This window comes from Rhipicephalus microplus, chromosome 2 (genome assembly GCF_043290135.1).
Source record: "Rhipicephalus microplus isolate Deutch F79 chromosome 2, USDA_Rmic, whole genome shotgun sequence".
NCBI lineage: Eukaryota > Metazoa > Arthropoda > Arachnida > Ixodida > Ixodidae > Rhipicephalus > Rhipicephalus microplus.
This window is the reverse complement of record NC_134701.1, coordinates 294,487,900-294,509,297: the sequence shown is the minus strand read 5'-3', so window position 1 is coordinate 294,509,297 and position 21,398 is coordinate 294,487,900. Positions and strand designations below refer to the sequence as shown.

General features: G+C 46.5%; 2 protein-coding genes across 2 annotated transcripts; both read right to left on the bottom strand.

Moving 5' to 3' along the window:
- Window positions 1-909: 909 nt before the first annotated feature.
- On the bottom strand, window positions 910-19,599 carry LOC142783232 (uncharacterized). The gene is made up of 2 exons (XM_075882287.1): window positions 19,057-19,599; window positions 910-9,332 (listed from the first exon to the last, which is right to left on the bottom strand). The coding sequence occupies exon 2, from the start codon at window positions 7,078-7,080 to the stop codon at window positions 6,106-6,108; it is 975 nt and encodes a 324-aa protein (XP_075738402.1). The 5' UTR covers window positions 7,081-9,332; window positions 19,057-19,599; the 3' UTR covers window positions 910-6,105.
- LOC119178323 (ER degradation-enhancing alpha-mannosidase-like protein 1) lies at window positions 16,248-18,652 on the bottom strand. The gene has a single exon (XM_037429514.2). The coding sequence runs from the start codon at window positions 18,384-18,386 to the stop codon at window positions 16,674-16,676; it is 1,713 nt and encodes a 570-aa protein (XP_037285411.1). The 5' UTR covers window positions 18,387-18,652; the 3' UTR covers window positions 16,248-16,673.
- Window positions 19,600-21,398: the final 1,799 nt, after the last annotated feature.

Below are 21,398 nucleotides of genomic sequence, written 5' to 3'. Positions count from 1 at the left end.
AATGACAGGTCCTGCTTACTATTCACGAACACGTTGCCTGTTTGACACCCAAGCGCCTAACAGTGGTTTTGCCTTTGTCACGACGTGGTTACAGTATGCACTGTAAAGCATACTGTCATCTTGCTAGATGCGTAACGCTCAAAGCTGACGGCAAAATCTCGGCGCAACAATGTCCACATCCACTCAACGTGGCTCAAACTCTGTTGCTCTGCACGACTTGACCGGCTCAGCTGCAACGTCCCTCCCAAACTTCTTCCATTGATGGCGATGCCAGCGCCGCCGCTCGTGCGACCACAGAACCACAAACGTGTGACACTTCTGGAACGTAATTTGTCAAAATGGTTGATTGGGCGAGTTGGTGATACATGACTAATTATGAAATGGAAGCGCACAACGTAGAAGCAGACGGAAAGACAGGGACAAGCGCTAACTACCAACTGAAAGTTTATTCGGAAAAAATATGAAATATATACTAAAAGATGATACAGTGTCAAGGCACATACGATAACACCAAAGCACAGACCAAAAATGGCAACACCGATAGAATATCTTAGTGCGTCAGCCCTACCTTACCATCGCTTACTGTGCTTTACATTGATTAGTTAACTTCTACGGCATCTGCTAATGTTTAAAAACGCTAGCTCCTTATCGGACAAAGCGATTGATGGTTTGCTGACGCAAGCCCCGTGTTCCGCTATGTGTGTAGCACACATAGCGGAACACGGGGCTTGCGTCAGCAAACCATCAATCGCTTTGTCCGATAAGGAGCTAGCGTTTTTAAACATTAGCAGATGCCGTAGAAGTTAACTAATCAATGTAAAGCACAGTAAGCGATGGTAAGGTAGGGCTGACGCACTAAGATATTCTATCGGTGTTGCCATTTTTGGTCTGTGCTTTGGTGTTATCGTATGTGCCTTGACACTGTATCATCTTTTAGTATATATTTCATATTTTTTCCGAATAAACTTTCAGTTGGTAGTTAGCGCTTGTCCCTGTCTTTCCGTCTGCTTCTACGTTGTGCGCTTCCATTTCATAATTAGACACTTCTGGAGCCACCCCTCTGCATACTCTCCGCCGGAGAGTGAGCCCACTGCCCCCTTCTAGTACACTGTAGTTAGGCTGTACAGTCCCTAGATTACACTGGCACGGCCCCTAGATAAAAGAGCACACGGGTGCGGCCCGCCGCGTGCTCCAAAACGGGCATGAAAGCTCTAGTTGCCGAACCACCGCTGCGGTGCCACCGGGAGTTGGTTGGTTACTCGAGGTTCGTAACTCGAGGTGGTTAAAGGTGGGAAGTAGACACGAAGCGCAAGCCGTAAGAAAGTGTGCGTGTGCCACCTCTCGTTTAGTCCTTGGAATGCCCGCTGGGTGGCAGTGCTTCTATATAGGGAATATATGATCAAAAGATGCGAGATGGTGGTACTTGGAGTGTTGAATAGATGGACGAACGGACACACAGACAGATGCATAGATGGACGCATGAACGGACGCAGGGGTGGATGCATGGACGAACGCGGGGACGGACGCATGAACAGACGCACGCACAGACAGACGGAAGCAAGAACAAATGCTTCACCCCACTCTTCATCATTCACTCTGTGGATATGATGATGATGATGATGATGAATAAACTTTATTTGCGTATCCGGCATGTTTGTGGTCCGGGCTAGACCGCACAAGGAGGTACCGGGAGACCTTGTCTCTGTACAGCCTCCCTGGCCTGCTGGATAGCCCATTTTTGGTCTTGAACCTCCGAGCTGAGCAGCACAAGCCGCCATTGCTCCCGGAAGATTTCAGGAGAATTTGTTGATAAGTTGGCGCATTCCCCTAATATACGTTTGTAAGACGCCTTTTCTATTACACATAGCTTACATTTATTGTCAGGGTATAAGTGTGGGTAGCTCCTGTGGAGGTGCACAGGATTCGGGTAGCAGTTCGTCTGTAGCTGTCGGTATTCCGATGCTTCCTGCCTGTTTAGACTCTGATGAGGTGCGGGAAAGACGCGCCTCGCTTCTCTGTAGTGTTGCATGTATTCTGCGTAGCTTGTAAATCGGTCTTTGTGTGGTACGTCGGCGGCGCCAGGGATGATCACCGAGCGGTGTGGTCGGGTTGCGCGGTGGGTTAATTCTCGCCACAACTCATGAGCCAGCTCGTTAGGATTGGGTGTATCAGTCTCTGTGTGCGCCGGGAACCATACGAGGTATTTGGGTTCTTCTACTTTGTGTAGTTCTTGGTTATTAACGAGGATTCTGAGGGCTTGCTGTGAAATCCTTGCGTAAAATTTCTGATTGCTACTTGCGAATCGTTTAGTATGAATGAGTGTTTGTTGGAGGTGATAGCCATGGCTATGGCTACCGCCTCAGCCTCCTCTATATCGTTTGTTATGACAGAGCACGCATTAATAAAAATGCCGGACGTGTCAATCACGACAGCAGTGTGAGCTTTTCATTCAGGGTATGGGCTAACATCTACAAAAAGAGATTTACTGTCCGTGCCGTGTGCTTCGAGCAGTGCTTTTGCTCGGTCTTTTCTGCGGTCCGTGTTGATAATGGGGTTCATGTTTTTCGGTATCGGGTTAGAGACTATCTTAGCTCTGATTGTATTGAAGATGCCATGGTTGACCTCATGTTGTGCATGGTACGTGATTCCTAATCTACTCACTATATTTCTTCCCGTTTTAGTTTTAGTAAGCCTTTCGAGCTGAAATATCCGCTGAGCTTCTATAATCTCTTCAAGCGTATTGTGTAGTCCTAGCTAAAGAAAAAGGTCTGTGCTAGCATACTCAGGTATTCCTATCGCTTGTTTGTAGACCTTCCGGATGAGTGCATATATTATGTTAGTTTCAGCTTTTTGCCAGTTGTGGTATGCTGCTACATACGTTATGGGACTTATGACGAACGCCTGGATTAGACGAATTACGTGGGCTTCTTCCATACCTCGGTGTTTATTCGTGACCCTGCGAATCAATCTCATCGCATTCGTGACTTACGCGTTTAGACTGCGTATAGTCTCGCCGTTGGCACCGTTAGCCTCGATGACTAATCCCAGTTCCCGTATTTTTGGAACGGTCGGTATAGCTGTGCCCTCCTCTGTATGAATCCTAATTTCCTCATACTGCCGCTTGTTTTCCTCTTACTTGGGTGGTCTGCCTCTGATTTCTGGCCTGTAGAGAAGTTCTGATTTCTCCGGGGAGCATGTGAGTCCTGTTCCTTCCAAGTATCACTCAACTGTTCCTATTGCTTCTTGGAGTCTCTGTTCTATGTAGCCGTCGCTGCCATCACTGACCCATATTTCGATGTAATCCGCGTAGATAGAGTGATATATTCCAGGGATTTTATTTAACTCGTTCGGTAGTCCAATCATGATTAGATTAAAGAGCATTGGCGATATTACGGAGCCCTGTGGAGTGCCTCTGCAGCCCAATTCTTGGAGATCAGATGTAAGGCCTCCTAAGCTGAGCCTTGTTTATCTGTTGGTCAAGAAGTTTCTGACGTAACTATAGGCTCGCTCACCCATGTTTAAGCTCGATATGCGGCTGAGAATTGTTTTGTGAGCTGCATTGTCATATGCTTTCTTGAGATCCAGACTGAGTATGGCTCGTGTGGATCTTGTGGGGTAGTCTATGATTTGGTGTTTAATTTGTAGCATGGCATCTTGATAGGCTAGGTGACGACGGAAGCCTATCATCGTGTGTGGTAGTATCCACCATCCTCAAGATAGTTGTTGGCTCTATTTAGAAATGCATGTTCCCTTACTTTTGCTACGCATGAGGTTAATGAGATGGGTCGGAATCGGAGATTTACTTTGTTGATTGGCTTTCCAGGTTTTGGTATAAGGATTGTTCTAGCCTCTTTTTACGCGCCGGGTATTGCCCCTTCTGTCCAACATTTGTTTATATATCCATTTAAAAATTCTATGTATTCATTGTCCAGGTTACGTAATGCTCGGTTGGTGACTCCATCGGGTCCCGGTGCCGATTTTACATTTAATTTGTGGAGCACCACTCTAATCTCTGCTACCTCAAAGCTTTGGTCCATGTTGGGGTTGGCTTGGCCTGTACAGTTTTTATGTTGTAGTGGCGGCGATTTCGGCATGTAGATGTTTTGTAGATCTGTCATTAGCGGTGCCTCGTTTCCTTCGTATTCGCGTGTGAGACGACGGATAGTGTGTCTCTGTTCAGTTTTGGTATTGGTGGGATCTAAAAGAAACCTTAGCAACTTCCACGTTTGTGATGTTCCAATATGGCTGCCCATGTCCTTACATATCTCCGCCCATTGTTGCTCAAACAGCTGCTTGCAGTGACTTTCAATGTCTTTGTTGAGCTGTGCTATCTTTTTCCGGATTGTTCTGCTGTGTCTTTGCCTCCGCCATTTGTGTTGTAACGCTTCTTTAGTTCGCCACAGGTGGATTATTCTGTTATCGATGCGCTCAACTGGGATATCTGTTTCTACTTCCTGTGTGGCTTTCCTGACGGTGTATATTATGCTCTCGCACCATTGCTGGATGTTCGGTAATCGTTTTTCTGATCTCCCGAAATTTATCCCAGTAAACTAGACGTTTCGTGTTACACATGGTCGTAATCCTGTCGCTATCGGTGAATGGTACGTGTGTTTCGAGTATGCGATGGTCACTTCCTAAATCATCGAATGTGTTGTGCCATGTAGCCCCCGGGGAATTCTCGGTTATTGTAAGATCCGGTGTTGTGTCTCGCTGGGTGCTTGTACCTATGCGTGTGTGTGCATGCGGGTCTGTTATCAGAGTAAGCTGTTCATCTTGTATGCTCTGCCATAACCGTTTTCCATTGGGGGTGGTGAAACCATACCCCCATGCCTCGTGTTGGACGTTGAAGTCCTCTGCTACGATGAGCGGGGCGCTGCCAGCTGATATCACGGTCTGGATAAAGAGAGAGTGAAATTGCTGTCTGTGATTTGACTGACTGCTATATACGTTAAGAATAAATGTGCTGCTCCCTTTTGTTTTCCTAGACAGAAGTTCTGTCATTATATGGTTGTATTCACATTTTAGATTATGGGTTCTGACCGTAATCTCTCTCTTTACTAGTGTAGTGAGAGCTTTATTTCCATCTTCACACTCGGGACTTACTGACTGGTATCCTGGTAGTGTGGCGAAGCCATGCGTTTCGTGAAGTAAAAAAACATCTGGCTTGTCACCTTGTCGGATGTACTGCTGGATGACAGATATCTTAGCCCTGAATTCTCTACAGTTCTATTGCCATATGCGGAGTTGTCCTTTACCACGCCTCACCATCGCTGTTCGTTATTTGTGTGGGAGGCGTGAAAATAAGTGGGTGGATGAGAGGAGTTGGTGGTCTTGTGGGAGTTGCCTGCAGGGGATATGGTGTCTGCGGTTGTTGGTGAACGTTCGCGACTGCGCCCTGAAGGTCTGCGGATGTTTGTGGGTTGCGTCCTCGTTCCAGCATTCCTACCCTGGCTGCTAGGGCCGTCAGATCAACAGACGTCTTAGTGGTGGTTTCCATGATAGATGGAAACGTGGTTAATAGCTGGTCTACTTTTTTCTCAATGTTATCGAACCTTGTTTGTTGTGAGATGCTTTCTTGTTTAGTGCTTGGGCGATCTGTAGTTTTCTGCGTTTTGGACTTTCGTTTTAACGGAGGGGTAGTTATCTCCATGCAATCGTCGGCTATGGGTGTTTCCTCCTGCATTACACTATTAGTTATATTAGGGCTTCTGTTTTTGCCGCATTCGCGTTCCATAGTGAGGAGTTCTATTTGAGCTTGCATCTGTTTTATCATTTCTTTCATTCGTCTGTTTTCATCTTTAAGCCACTCTAACTCTTGACTGTTGTTGTTATTGCTACCGTTATTATTTTTAACCTCCTGAGGTCCCTCCGGTCGCAAGCCGCGTACTCTATCTGCCCATCTCACCTTGTTTGTTGGTCCCTTAGACGCCGATCCCGACCTAAAACTGGGGCGGGAGCTTGCAGGGCTGCGGTTCCTTGAACCGGAGCGGGATCTCGTTTGCTGTCATTTTTCAGGTCTCGATGTCGAGCGCTCTCGTGGACGTCCTCTTGGTGGACATGAGCTTTTCCTTTGATTTTCTCGTAGTGTGGCCCATTGCCTCTGTTTTACAATGTAAGGTTTCTTGAACCTGGCTGCGCAGCTTTTATCGGCTGTAACGTGGTCTTTTCCACAGATTTGACAACTATAGGGTCGCATCTGTGGTCGTCTTTGGAGTTGCGAATGCCGCAACCAGCACAAAGTTTATCTTGGGGGTTTGGGCACACGTCACTTCTATGTCCCAGTCTGTTGCACTGCTTGCAGTAGTCAGTTTGCTTGCGGTATAGCGTGCACGGTATTTTTACTCCATCATAGCACACACTGGAGGGTACCTTGTTTCCACTGAAGAGCTCAATGACTGTTGTAGTATTCCCCAGTCGTTTCGCCGTGATGATGCTGTGGTTTCTTTCGGTGACAAGGCCCGCCCTAATGCTACCAGGAGTTTCTTCCAGTGGGATTCCTTTAATGATACCCTTGGCTGTATCTTCTGGTGCTGCTTTATACGCTGCCACTTCATTTTCTTTGCCTCGCATAAGTATTTCCTCGATTTTTCTGTACTGGTCAGCTCGGTCGGCGTCTGGTGGGCTCACTATCATGATGTTCTGTGTCTTGCTGCGGCATATCACGTCGAAGTGCCGGACTTCTGGTGGTGTAGCCGCGGCTTCATGTATGCCTCTGGTTATATCGGTTGGGCCGAGTGCGGCTAGGCGTAGGCCTCCTCTCGGTCGGATGACAATTTTGTAGTCTCCCGCCGGCAGCTTGAGCATTCTGCTCGCTTTTTCGGTACGGCTCATCCGTCTTTCCTGCGTTTTGGCTTGCGTGTTACCAAAGTCGGGTTCTACCTTGTTGTTAGCACCATGGACGCCGTCAGCGTACCTGACCGATTCATGTCCGGGCTTTCGACGACGTCCGTAGTAGACGGTGTGCCAGCCTTCTTCACTCTCGGTAGTGGCTGGCGATTCATTATCATCGTGTTGTACGTCCATCGTCCTCGAATCAGCATCAGTGTCTTGCGCGTCGCCTGCCGACGCGGTGGATTCCATTGGGTTTACAGCGCCGGCTCCCTGAGAAAAGCAGACTGTTTCTCGAGGCTTAACAGCGTCTCGTGTGGTGTGCACCGAGAAAAGGTCTTAAAAAGACGAAAAACAGTTGGCCCACCTTGTATTTGGTATCCTGAGAATCTGGATGACGAGGCGAATCCTCTGATATCACTCTGAGAAATGCACGTGGTGATGTTCACTGCGAAGCTGTTCATGAAAGCAGGAGCCGACGTGAAGCGCGTCAGCACTCGTCGGCGCTCGCAGCGTCTCTCTTCGTGGATATGCTACCAATTTTTTTCCCCTCCGTTTAGTGGGGACCAGTTTGATGTGAGCGTGTTCCATTTGGACGCCGCTTAGTTCGTGGTGAGCGAACGTGAGACGCTTCGTTACGAGCGTACATATACCCCTTCCCTCGATTTTGCTGCTGTGCGCTTCGTAGCCTGTTAAAGTAGCCGCGTTTGTAACCATTTCTTGAAGTAATATTGGTCTGGTTTTCGTGTTGAGTGCCTAATGTGTTGCTGTAGAACTGCCCTTTTTCCGGCGAAGCCATGGCATTCTACTGCCATATGACTATCGCTTGATTAGTGATAGCCATGATGCGGGTTTAAGTTGCCCTGATGCCCTGGAAGGGTGCTCGGTCCTACGTCACTGCTCGCCGTAACGTGTCCCTGTTGCGTGATTACGGGGTATTGACTGTTGCGTGTAGCGAGGACTCTTGCGTGTAGCGTCTCAAAGGAGCTTTGCATGGTGCGCAGCATTTTCCTGGTGTCCATAATTTCAGCTCGTAACTGACTCTAGGAACCTTCTTCGTGTACTTCAGGTTGAATCACCCGTTTTTTCGAAGCTGGAGCACCTACGTCTGAATCTGAAGCGTCCGCGCCTGGAGCGCTCGTCGCCACCGGGTGGTTTTCAGTATGTTTGTTTTGTGCCGACCCGCCACGCTCACGTCTGTGTTCTTGCACCTTTTGTGTTAGCTTTTGGACTCACTCGTGCATTTCCACGTTCTCTTTTGTTAGTTCATCTATATTGGCAGTCTTGATTGAATTTGTTTTCTCTGGAGCTGTAGGTGGTTTACCGACCCTTTCCCGCGCGGTGCCCCGGACTTCGCCCGCCCAGCCCCCCTTGTCTACTGGAGCTGGCGTCGTGGACCTGGAACCTCTCGGAAATCGTTTGAGCCTTGTCTTGCTGTGAGACCGGGACTGGATTTGCGATTGCGACCTTGATTTCGATGTGGTTGTCTCGGTGTGCAGGTAGTCTTGCTGCGTCCATTGGTTATTAGCTTATCGGTGCTCCCATCGGCGTCTGCGTATCACGTACGGAGTCTTGTACCTTCCTCTGCAGTCTTTGTCGGCGATCATATGGGCGCCACCACACAGGTTACACTTGGCGAGCACGCGTATTGTTGGTCGGGGTTGTAGAGGCCGCAGCTCCGGCAGATGCGGTTGGTAGGATTTGGGCAAACGCCCATACGGTGGCCGAGGCGGCCGCATTGGTAACATATATGTCTATTTTCTTGCGATGCAAAGTGCAAGGAATGAGCTTTGCGCCATAGCTGACGAACTTGGGCACTCTCAATCCGTCGAACGCGATAACAACCGTAGATGTATTGCTTATGCGTTTGACCACCAATGCCAACGGCTTTCTTGGGTTTACGATGCTCTGATCTAGCACTCGGGGTCCGTCCTCACAGGGAATGCCTCGAATCACTCCCTTGGTTGTATTATCGGGTGCCGCTTCATACGCGTTGACTTCGTGGATCTTCCCTTGGATGGATAACTGCCGCATTCTGGCGTAGCGGTCGGCGTTTACTTGTTTCGGAGTGCTGACGACGACGATGTTCTGGTGGGCATTCGGGTAGGCCATGTCCTCTGCACTTTCTTCTTCTGTCACACTGGCGTGTCCCCGTGGTTCCGCGGTCAGCGCATCGAGCAGACGACAGCCGGTGAACGCTCCTACGCGTTCGCGAATTCGCTTATCTATTAGAATTCGCTTATCTATTCTACCGCGTCTAAGCCAGCATATCCAAACCATCCCGCAGAAACAGGCAGTAGATCTCGAAACAACGGTGGTCAAATAAAAAAAAAAAAACAGGCTACTCACGTGCACGACGGGGGTTGGGCTTATTTGGGCACGTCATGCACACGTGACCTCCTGGGCGGATGCTGGAGAGAGTAGGGAAGATTTGGCTTGCGAAGGCTACACGGAGGAGCGGCAAGGGTTTCGAGCTCGCCTCCTTTCATCCTCGTTTCGCGCCACTTAAAAAAAAAAAAAAAAGAAGAAGAAGCAGTTTTCTTAGCTCCCAATGAACCGTTTCAAAACATTTTCGTGGCAAAATGTTCCTCATCGGACACCCAACAGCTTCCATGGTCTAACTAAAATTTGGTATGTGGACTGGTGAGTGGCCCTATAAAAGCCGTGAATTTCAGCTAATTAACCCACATACACCCCAACTATGAAAACTATGGCAAAAGAAATAATTTTCTTCCACAAAAAGTGCGTTTCTCTCTAAAGAAAACACACGAATGAACAACAAGAATTCCGGCACATTATTATTATTATTATTATTATTATTATTATTATTATTATTATTATTATTATTATTATTATTATTATTATTGACTTGATTCGGGATTTTCATCAGGCCCGAGCCTGGCCCTATAGTTCAACAAGAAAGCCCGGCCCGGGCCCGAGGTGAAAAGAGGTCCGGCTGCCCTATCCCGGCCCGCGAACCGGGTTGGCCTCGGGTTTTCGGACTACCCAGAGTCCGTGCACATCTCTAATGCTGAGTACAACTAATGTACTAGTACACTCTAGTACAACAGTGCCGATGATGAGGCACGACGCTCGGTGGCTGCCACGAAAAGGCGGCTTTCCGAGTGGTGAACTGTACGCCAAACTTAGGATCTGTTATGCGCGAATCTCCTGCCTTTGGCGAGTGTGGGTGTTTCAAAACATTTCTTATTCTTTTTTACTTTTTTATTTTTTAAACTTTTTTGTTTTTCCCCTGAGGCCAGGACACTGCAGTGTGTGCCCCCGTTGCAAAGAGGCAGGCCACCATTACATCATCATCATCGTCATCATTGTGACGCCACGGTACAGTAGGAGCTGAACCTAGTTTTTAAAGGGAGGGGAATAAACATTATTATCAGAAACAAGCAGGTTTAGGTGGTCGGGCCTAGGCCTCCCATGAGGGGACGTCTAAGGCTTGCCTCACAACCCCCACTGCCTGGGCTGTGGCACTCACCCAGCTATGCTTAGTGCCCGGTACAGTTAATTAATTTCTGTAAATTATTTACAGCTAGCTTTTAAAAGCATGTTGTAATTAAGTTTTCGGAGTGCACTTACGCTTACTGGTACGTTTCCTACGCTCTCGGGGGCTTGGTCTATGATTTGACACAAAAGAACAATAAGTGAACAGTTTCGTGTCAGTAGTACCCTTTAAAGTGTGTACAGACGAGCTGGAAACAGTGGTCTACGTCTGCGTTTCGTTCTTTTCTTGTTTCCATTTTGGGTCGCACATATAAGTGATGTGCCGTCCCTTACATTTTGCCCTATCCAACCTCTTCCAGCTTTTGAATTCCTTCGCTCTGTGAAATGGTCGAGCGCATCGGAAGCAACATCCAAGCTTGCACAGGTTCTCTTTTTTCTGCTAAGCTGGGCAGTGATCCACCGAGTGATATCTTTGACATCACAGATCATCTTTGAACATAGTTTCACGGTTAACAGAGGTTCAGCGTCGACTGACTAACGCTGAACCTCGGCTATCTTCCTTAGATTTTGGTTTCACGATGGTCAATCATCATCATGAACGCCTGTTCCCGGCTTCTTACTTCAAGGCTGAAGAAATCTAAAATAGAAAATTCATCTAGTTGGCCTCTAGTACCGCTTGTATCTTTTGAAGACAACCCAGTAAAAAAAAAACATTAACACCGATTGGGAAATTCAATTGGCCTCAATTGGCCCCAGTTGGCGTGACCCATTATCCAATAGGTTTTAATAGGATGCCCTGAAGTGTCCAACTGGAATGCTAGCCCATTGGCTCTTCTCCAATTGGTCCTCAAACACAGTAAAAAAAAAGTCGCTCAATCCAACAGGCCATACCAATTGGCCCCCAATGATATGCACTAAAACCAATTGGGACCTTGAACTTCAATGGGAAAGCCCAATTAGAATTGTTAGTTCCAAGACAATTGGTGTAAATTGTTCATTTTGCCACCCTATTTTTTGATACTCCAAATGCTCGTGCGATTCCTCAATTAATATTGGAAGATTGTTATTCTGATCGGAATGTTTGCATATCATTATACTTGTCCCTGTAATATTAGGCCATCGATTGGACATTTCTATATATAGGATCACTTGGAGATTGGTATAGGTCCAATTGGTGCTTTATATAGGACAGTTTTGGGTAGGACTTATTCTACCCATTACATATAATGAATCAATAATAATTATACTTAGTATCCAGTTGGGATAAATGCACCAGGTTGATTTAATGATTAATCAAGAGTTTCATAGTAGAACTTATAAATCGAAATGGGCTTAGGACCTTTAAACCAGATGTGGTTTTTTATGAGAACTCCACCAATTGATTCCAATTAGACTTTAATGATTGCCAATTGGTTTCAATTCGACATGACAGAAATGAGTAAAGCTGTAATACAAGAAAATAGTTCATAGAAATATGTTTGCCATTACAACAGTCCTCCTGAAATGAAATATCTTTACATTTTTATGCCAAGTGTGTCATTTATTTCGTCAATTCACTTTACAATCGGCCACGAAAATTACCCTATTGTTCTTGGGACCCGGCACAACTCACTAGGCAGAAATTACTGACATGTTGAGTGAGGTTACATTTAAGGATGAACCTAACATATCTAGAGAACGTTTTCATGGTAGCCTTCACTAATGAAATCTAATAAAATTATGAAATCTAACATGAATTCTAATAACATGCTTTCTTAATTTGGATGCATCTCCAATGAGATTAACACATGAGACCCTTAATTCAAAGCTATATCGTAATTCCAATTGGCAAGATTGGTCTGACCAATCCACCTAATTGATAAAACCATTTGGACTAGTTTTTTATGCAACCGGTAGTTTCAGTTGGTTAGAACCACCACACAAGTGATAAATCCAATAGGAACTCTATGCTCTTTCCAATGGGTAAACTTGGTTCATCTGGTAGTCTAATTGGCCAATCCATTTGGATATTGATTGTGTTACCCATTGGTTATGTTGGCAGGATCCATTCAAACCTAACAGGATGACCCATTGAACCAATTGAAATTTTTCAATTGATGTCCCAAAACACTATCGGGAACTCCTAACTGGTCCAATTGGAAATGTTTAATCGGTTTCAATGGGATCCAATTGGAAATTTTTAATTAGTCAGGGGAAATTTTTACTGGGAATTAGGGTGCGCTGGATATAACGAAGTACCACTTTTTACGGGAGACTCTGCATGTATTATTGCCGTTTTCAGCAACAATCCATACTCTCTCTTCGACACCAAGGTTATACGAAGGGATCTCATGCGAATTCGCACCTCTTCATACTGCCTTTGAAGGCCTTCAAAATCTTCTTAATAAAGTGGGTTAAGATGCTGGCCTATGTGGTCGTTCACAATCAGTAATCTATAGCCAAATATATTTCTTTTAGAAGATTTATAGCTCGCTTCTGGAGGTTGTAGCCAAGCCGCTTATGACACCTTCCACTTTACCCGACAGATAGCTTCAGCTCGAGGTATTTCAGTTTGCCTACGTCGGCGAGGTGTCAGTTTTGGTCATAGAGTTATTATTAACTCTATGGCTTTGGTGAATAGTTAACTCAAAGTGATACCAAAATGCAGGTCATTTAATGGCTATGACTTGCCTAGCTATGACTTGAGGTGCTGATAAAGTACGTTCGGCCCGGTACTTCACTGGGGCGTACGATAGAATCTTGGACGCTTTGAATCTCAACCTCAAGGTTACCCTCAGCAACATGCTCTTCTACTTATCTGTCAAGGTCTGTGATCATAGTTTTCTTTATTTTCAACAGGTTAAGACGATTTCTCAGCTCACTGATCGGCACTGCTTCTGTCTGCATAAGATTCATCATGTCGTTGATGATCCTGATTGCCGCTCGAACCGTGATGCATTTTTGTCATAGCTTTTTCATGTCTTCACGTCGAGAATCGAAGGTCTCGTGATGACATGGATCGTTCACTCATCGCCTAGGTTCACCACGTTGATTGCCTCGATCAGCCGTCCTCTTCAGAGAGCCGGCTGCATCGTTAGGGGTCTTCAACCGATCATTGTAATCCGGGTCACGACACCTTTTTGATGAAAACCAGAAAGCGGAGCAGACGCAACGTCTTGTTTATTAGATGCCGGGTTGAAAACTACAAAAAAATGTAATGCATGCGCATGCTTGGGGCGCGCTCTGGTCTTCTTCTTTGTGTTGGCCGTTCTTCCGCAATAATATTCAACATTGATAGCATACTATCGATCGAAATAGGCGCAGCCACGAAAGCGTTATTGCCCCACCGGCCAGCCCAATCTCTGCCACATATTTGAAAGAGTACTGGTATTTACAACTGTATAATCATTTGTCTGCCTAAATAAAATTTCTGGTTTGCCTCGGTACAGTGGTTACAATGCTCTGCCAGAGGTGTTCTGTATAGAGCACGGCGGTCGCTCTAGAGACTGGTGTACTATTAGCGTCAGCAGAAATTTGTCTTAGAGGGGGGGGGGGGGTGTGCAAAACCATGTTGCGTTGCGGTGGGAGGGGAAGCGCTGGCGTGGCTCGGGTGTGGGTAGGTGTTGGTTGACCTGGGGGGAAACCTTAGCACTCCCCTCCTCTGCAGACGCCCAAGTCGCATAGTGTGCTCCTAAAAGAAAACTTGATGGTCAAAATTTTTGGAGCTATACACCACAGTGTGATTCATAATCGTATTGAACAAAATATAACAGGGCTTGAGATGAAATCAAGACTAGAATCGCTAAAACAACAATATCAATATGAATAGCCATGCAGTAGTTTTGATACGTACCTGACAAAGGCGAACATTTCCTTGTCATGACCACTGTGGACAGATAAATCTAGGTGTGTCATGAAGAAAACATTTTGTGTCCTGTGGAGGTCACAGTTAATTCTAAAGGACACGTGGGTGGATTATGTGATAATTCCTCTCATGATGAGAATCGAAATAGGCAAGTTTATGTGTGAAAGGTCAAAGTAGGAAATGGCTTGACACTCCTTGTTGCACGTACAGTTCACCATTCACTGCTAGCTCACTGCTTCTGTTACTGCTGTTCTGGGGCTGTATTCGAGCACATGGCACTCCTGTACGACCCAAATATTTCTATAATGCCGCAAGATGACTATGAATACTAAGCTGGCAAGAAAGGCACCAAGTGAGCTCACATTGTTGGCAATCATGAATGTTTACCGGAATACATGTCAACTAACAAATGCCGTCAGTGCAGAAGATGCATGATGCACAGTCATTTCGTTATTAGAATTGAAAGATGGTATTGAGCAAACTCACGTCTTTGCGTTCATTCAGCATGTTGCTTGAAGGATGCAGAAAGGAGCTTGAGAATATCCAATTAACGTGCTAACGAGCACTAAGCGCAGTGTCAGCGGCATTGTTTGTGAGTGAGAAATCTAGCAGATCCAACTTATTGAGGGAATTAATTCTATCCAAAGCAGTCAGCGAGTAGCAGCCAACAGAGTCGGAACGAAATGTTTCTTTTTTTGTTTTAGTTTTGTTATATTGTAAAAAGTACCACTCAATTTCATAACGAAAAGAAAAGATGTGCCTTGCACTCCTACTTGAAGAATAAAGCAGGGGTAAAACACGTTTTTTTCAGAGGAGCGCAGGTAACTTGCACCACTAGTTCCTGCCAACTAGTAGAAATCAGTACACTCCTAGGTCATAGTATTCATTGTCTTAAAAGTGATTGCTTCAACAGAACTTTGGTTTGGGCAAGTTTGCTCAGGGACAAATTGCTTTGGCTGCAGCGCTAAGGCATGCAGAGACACATAGTAGACACGACAGCGCCCATCGTGTTTACTATGTGTCTCTGCATTTCTCAGTGCTGCACCTAAAAAAACCAGCTCAAAAGTGAATTAAGAATTTTTTTAGCAGGCTGAATGCTTTGTGTCAAGGCAGTGAGCATGATCTCAGAAGCAGCACATCACCAAATGTACTCTCTGATGTGAGAGACTGCTGTTCTGATAAAACAAACTTCAGTGCCAACAACGCCCATTTGACACTGGCTTGTGTGACAGGTATATGAGAGTCCATTTCTGTTAATGTAAAAATCTCTGGTTGCCACCCTTCACATGTTTCTCACAATTTCGATGCATCTTTACTGTGTAATTCCTGCCTGAGATAGGTGCTTACACTGTATTCTGAGGTATGCAATATTGCTTACGTTACACAGCCTCAATTGCTTTATACCACCAAGTTTTATTGTGCGCTCAACCCAAAAATAACTGAAAAAACTTCAGTTTCACTTGAAAACAAAATGATAATGTTGAGCTTAAGTTTTCGTTCAAAATTATTGCTTTTTTGTTTTTAGTTTTCGTTACATTTCAAAGCACTGGCAGCCAAAGTGCCTTTTTTTCGTTAAACCAAGCGTTACAAGGTGTATTGGCAGTTTCGCACAAGTTAGTTGGTGTTATAAGCAAATTAAGGGCTTACCAGGTATGCCGTACTATAAATAACATCCCCTATAATTTCCTTGCCTTCAATGCCTGTCTTTACTCATAAACTATAAAGAGTTAGCACTTCATTGAGTGCTCCTGCTAAATGGAGTGAGGCAGTGCTCGATCAAACAGGTAGAGCTCAATCCCCATCTGCCACTGTATTACTTTTTCGATAACAAAACAAAATTTTCTGACACAGGCATCATGAAGCTCTTCAGGGTAAGCACCTTCAATATTTAAGTGCTTATTTGCTCCTCCCAATGTAACTGTTTATTGGAAGCATGGACTGCATCCTCATTTATGACATGCAGGCAAACCATCCGTGGAAACACTTGTCAAAACTGCAAAAGCTACTACCATATTTTTCATTAGCTTCAGCAATTACTTAACCTCTGAACTTTGGTTCTTATTACAGTGGCCTCCATTAGAACACAAATCACCAACAGAAAATCGCACTCAGAAAATGCCACAGCAGTGCTAGACTTTATTAAGCATGAAAATAAGGTTACGGTATTTCCTTTGGGCAGATGGAAATAAAATATGGCAACTTTGTGAAAAGAAGCACTTGCTCTGAATCAACAATTTAACTTATTTGCATTAGAATCTCTCGCGAGATTGAGCAATATCCCTCAGTGTTGTGCGGGACTGTACACACCACATAAAATTTTGACAGGATGACCTGCACAACAAAATACTTTCTCACAAATTGTGCACACCCCTAGTGCAAGTGTCAGGAATGGTACCTGTTGCCTGAATGTGCTGTCGTTTGAGCATCTTCAGCACTATAAGTACATTCACCAGGCAGATGTCTACACTTGACAAATCCAAAAAAAGTGCAGCCAGAGCAGGTGAAGAAATGGGGAACGTGTGTCGTTACGATCACAAAACATTCAAACATCTCCATCGAGACCCAGGGATTGGCTGATTTGTTGAAGATAGTTATGCTTCAGAGGCAATAAGTATTGCCTCTCTTCAGGCACTTTGTCACAGTGACAATCTGTCTCATTTAAGACTCTAGGCACTAATGTTGCCACAGTCTGCACATCAATTGCAGTGGGCACATTCTCCCTGGTCGGAGGAGATGTCCTCAAAGGGCGAATAATTGGCAAAATGTGTCCCTCTGTCGTAAAAATATACTTGGCAAAGTGCTTGTTCAAGGGATTGTCAACATCAAACAGCAGGTAAAGGTACTTGCAGGTTTCACTTAAGAAAAAGCTTTCCATGCGGTCTTCGAGGGATTTGTCCTGAACATTGTGAATGGTGGCGTAGCCGCACGGTGCTTTGGTGTGATTGTTGAGACTCTGTAGAATGTCTCGGCCAACATGCAGGTAAAAGGGGTTCTTGGTGGCCCGATACAAAAGGTACGTGGATTCAATCAGTTCCGGTCTGAGGGGATAGAAGGCCAAATCGGGCAACGCTTTCTGCCAGTTGAAACGCTCTGGCAAGGCACCAAAGCGCCTCCAGATGGCATAGAACAGGGCGTGACTGCAAATGGCCTCCTCAATGTCGCCCAGCAGGACTTGGATGCCCGAGAAGGACGCCTGCAAGGAATCAATCCACAGAGTGGACGTCGAACCATCCTGCATGTTGACGTTGACGTAGAGCGGATGCTCACCGCAGCCCTCGTTGCACGAGACGCGTCCCTTGCGCATGTACTGCTTGATGAGGCTGTAGCTCTCGTTGAACATGCGGAAGTCCTCCATGTCACCAAACAGGATGTATGTCTTGAGCAGGTACTCGAAGAAGGAGTCGAGGCCGGCGCCGATGCCGCTCATCTTGCCGACCCACTCGCCCGTGTTGACGTCCACGATGTTGCCCAGGAGGCCAGTGTCCTTCGCCCGGAGGCGCCACAGGGCCCGCGTGGCCCGCCGCGCCGCCTCCTCGTACGCGCCGTCGTCCAGCAGCCGGCTGAGCACGCCGAACTCGAGCAGCAGCGAGCCTGCGCCGGCGGTGCACGTGTGCGTCGAGACGGCCCGGGGCACGCCGCGGCGCAGGTTCACCCTCGGGTAGGGGATGCCCGTGCGCGTGTTCTCGAAGGCCGGCAGCAGGCGCGACGCCAGGTCCCGCGCGAGCCGCAGCAGCTCGTCCCGGTACCCAGGGGGCCGCAGGTCGCCGAACGGCTGCTCCCGGTCCGTGATGAGCAGGTGCGCCGACAGCAGTGCGCCCAGCAGCCGAATGTTGGCCTCGAACACCTGCACCACGTTGTCTTTGTCGAAGGAGACGTGCTCGAGGATGAGGCGCACGGCGTTGCGGAACTCGCTCGCGTTCCCCATCACGGCCAGCGTGTCCAGCGAGTCGACCAGGGTGAGCGAGTAGTCGCCCAGCACGTCGTTGATGTTGATGTTCGACGGGTTGTCGTAGTCGGGGCCTCGGCCGGTGCAGTAGATGGGGTTGAGTTCGTCCTTCGGAAACGCATACTTCATGTAACTGTCGTACCCGAATTGAAACATACGCTTCGCTTCCTCGACCATGCGGAGACGTAGATCCTCCGGGAAACTGCCGTACTTGCGGTCGTAGAAGCCTGGCTTGTAGAAAAACACATCGTAGCCGGTCGTCCACGGCGGCAGGGCTGCGAGGGCGATCGCAATTATCACAACTCTCATGACGACGCCGATCAACCAACAGCCTGTGTCGTCATCCTGCGGATATGCGCTACGTGGATGTCTCCAACATACGGGGCGCCGCCATCAGCCCGACTACGGCGCAACCCAGCATGTCGCGACCGCGGTCCAAACACTCTCCAGCTCCTGCCGAAATTTGGCTTCGGCGTAGCCCGCCGACAACCCGCTTGCCAAACTTTCTCGCCCACCAGTTGCTTTCGGACACTGCTTTCGGATTTCCATGTTAGCTTGTCTCGGATAGCGACGGCTCATAGGTTTGCTGGTTAAATGGCTACCACTATATAATAGCAGAATTCTCCACAAAAAGACAAAAACGTGGTAAAAAAAAAAATAGCCGTTACATAGATTAACCAATGACTTTTTTTAAAATCATAGTAACGCAATGAAAGCTGTCATTGCAATGCACCCAAAATGACAAAAGAATGCGTTAGATGCTTCTAATCGTGAGGTTTCTATAAATCCATGTCTCCAAGTGTTTATGAACAATAACCCATCTTCATGTTACTTTTGGTTTCAACAACAGCTCCAAGCGGCCTTCTATCAACGTGGCCCACTGACTACTACCAATCGCTGCATTTTAAATAAAGTTATTTCACCACTTTCCCAGTTTGTAGACGCGCGAGCGTTTTAAAGAAAAAGAAATAAAGTTTACCTCGAAAGTCACTTCGACAAAGCTGCAAGGTGTTCTCCGGCTGCACCAGTTCGCGCCAGAGGCAAACTTAGCTCTAATTCAGGGAAAGTTTTAGAACGTGTAGAGTCGAAGGCTAGCGAAAACATTTTTTCGTCGCTTCCGCTTTTCCTGCAAAAGCACAGTAGTGTAAGTAGCATTGCGCGAGCAGAGCACGTCCAGTGCAGGTTGTGATATGCGGCCGCGCAGCTGTTAATGGGCATTTTGCGGGTAGGCAGTCTGCGCATGGGCGCCGACCTCGAGGAGGAACGCACCATGATTTTAGTGGCTAATACATAACTATATTCGCCCTGAGATCGGGTTATACGGGGCAGCACCGTCACAGTGCTAGTGTGGATAGGCGGCCGGCGGCGCGCATACAAATGCACGCAAGGGCACGTTTTCTGAGCCCTGTGAGCCGATTGTCGGCGAATAAAATGCGTTGGCTGCTGCCCAGTCGTAATAAATATGCCGTTCTTTGCTTAACGGATGTACGAAGCTTACCGAACGTTACTTTTACTTGTGACAAAAATGCAGTCTGCCATTAAAAGGGATGTTCACACTTGGCGACTGTCTGCACTTTCGCACTGCTGTGTGTCTCGCTTCTTGTATTTTTATTTTAGGTGTTGAGCTTGTGTCCCGCCTACTATGCACTGCTGAGCATGACTGAATTCATTCTTCATGCACGCTGGTCATGAATACCAACCCTCTCATTCCCTCCCTTCCTCCCACCCCAGAAAAAAGAAACTCGATATTTTTCGGCGATGAACCCAAAAATAGAGCGATTACTCATTCCACCTTTTCGTCTTAATCAATTCTTTATGCAATAAACATAGAACAGTCGATATGTTTATTCAGGAAAGCTGCGTGACTTACAGCGCGTAAGTGCGCTTGTTCTTACTCCTATAAAAGTATGAAAAGGTAATAGTTCAGCCCGCAGCTTTCTTATAACGATTATCTGCATCAAAGTGATGGAAAGGTTGAATTAATTGATGAAACGAAGTTTGTTTTGTTTTCCAGCGAATATGCGTTCACTCCTTCCGTCTGTTTAGCACAAGGCCACAAAAGCTCACAGGATAATGTGAAAAAAAAAAATGTGACGTTCTCCTTGAAATTATACGTGATATGTGAGGCACGCCGTCTGCAATAATTTTGACAATCTGTCCTCTTCTAAGTGAACCCAAATCTAAGAACAAGGGTGAGGCAATTGGAAAACTCCAACCGAAAATTGTATTACAGCTCTTGAGTCAGCGCATGGTCTGGCTTCAAAACGCTGGTTTTCTGAATACAATTTTTGGAGTTTTTTATTTGCAGTTTGGAGTTTTTATCATTCCTATTTCAACCAGGCAGACTTCTGCCAAATGTTCACCTTTGATAAGAACACGGGTCTGTCTGTATAAATATACCACCCAACGCTAAAATTGTGCACGGCAACTCAAGCTTAATCAGCTCCGTGTCATTTAATTGAAGTACCGAAGTGTCAGAATTTACTATACAACAGTGTTATGGAAGTAGGACCGTACAATAGAAGGTTATTTCAAGCACAATTAAGGCTCGTCGCATAACCGATAAGCAAGAATGCCACATTTTGTTTTTAAGTCGACACCTAACAACAATACAAAACTTTAGTTTATCCCTTATTCGCTAAAACGCTGCATTCACACAATATTTATTATTCCTCATGTTTGGGCGACGCCAAGTACACATTACGATGGGCTTCAGCTAAGAAGCGGCCCCTACACCGACATGATCCTGGCGAAGAAAGGCTACGACGACGATACACATCAGTCTCGCCAAGTGCTCGACGTCATCTTATTTCGGTACATATACAGGCGAGTAAGGCCAAATGCTTTTGTAGACAGTGCTAGGCAAACGTACAAGCAGTTACCCTTGCGCCAGCAGAGTGGGACAAACCACCCTTTGAGCACGAACATGACATACGCACACATGCTAGCCTATGTGGATAGCAGACGACACCGGGAGCAATCCACACTAGGTGCACTTCAGCCAGTGGCCACCAGGCGGCAACTCCGCTCGTTCTCGGGGCGAATAGCCACATGACGACACGTGCGGACCAAGCCAAATTTGGTGCCGCAAACGTGCAAATATTTCCCCCCAAAATCGGCGCGAAAGCAGGCCTCCGACACAGCCTACCGGCAGGCGATCTTCATTTCGGGTGCTGTTAGGACTAGGAAAAAGCCCATTACACTTGAACTATGGCCGCCAGCAAACCCACTCACCACGTCATTGCCGCGGATTGCAGAACACTACGCCGTTGCAACCTCCACAGTGGCGTTCATATGTGCACTCGTGTCGATGCCATGGTG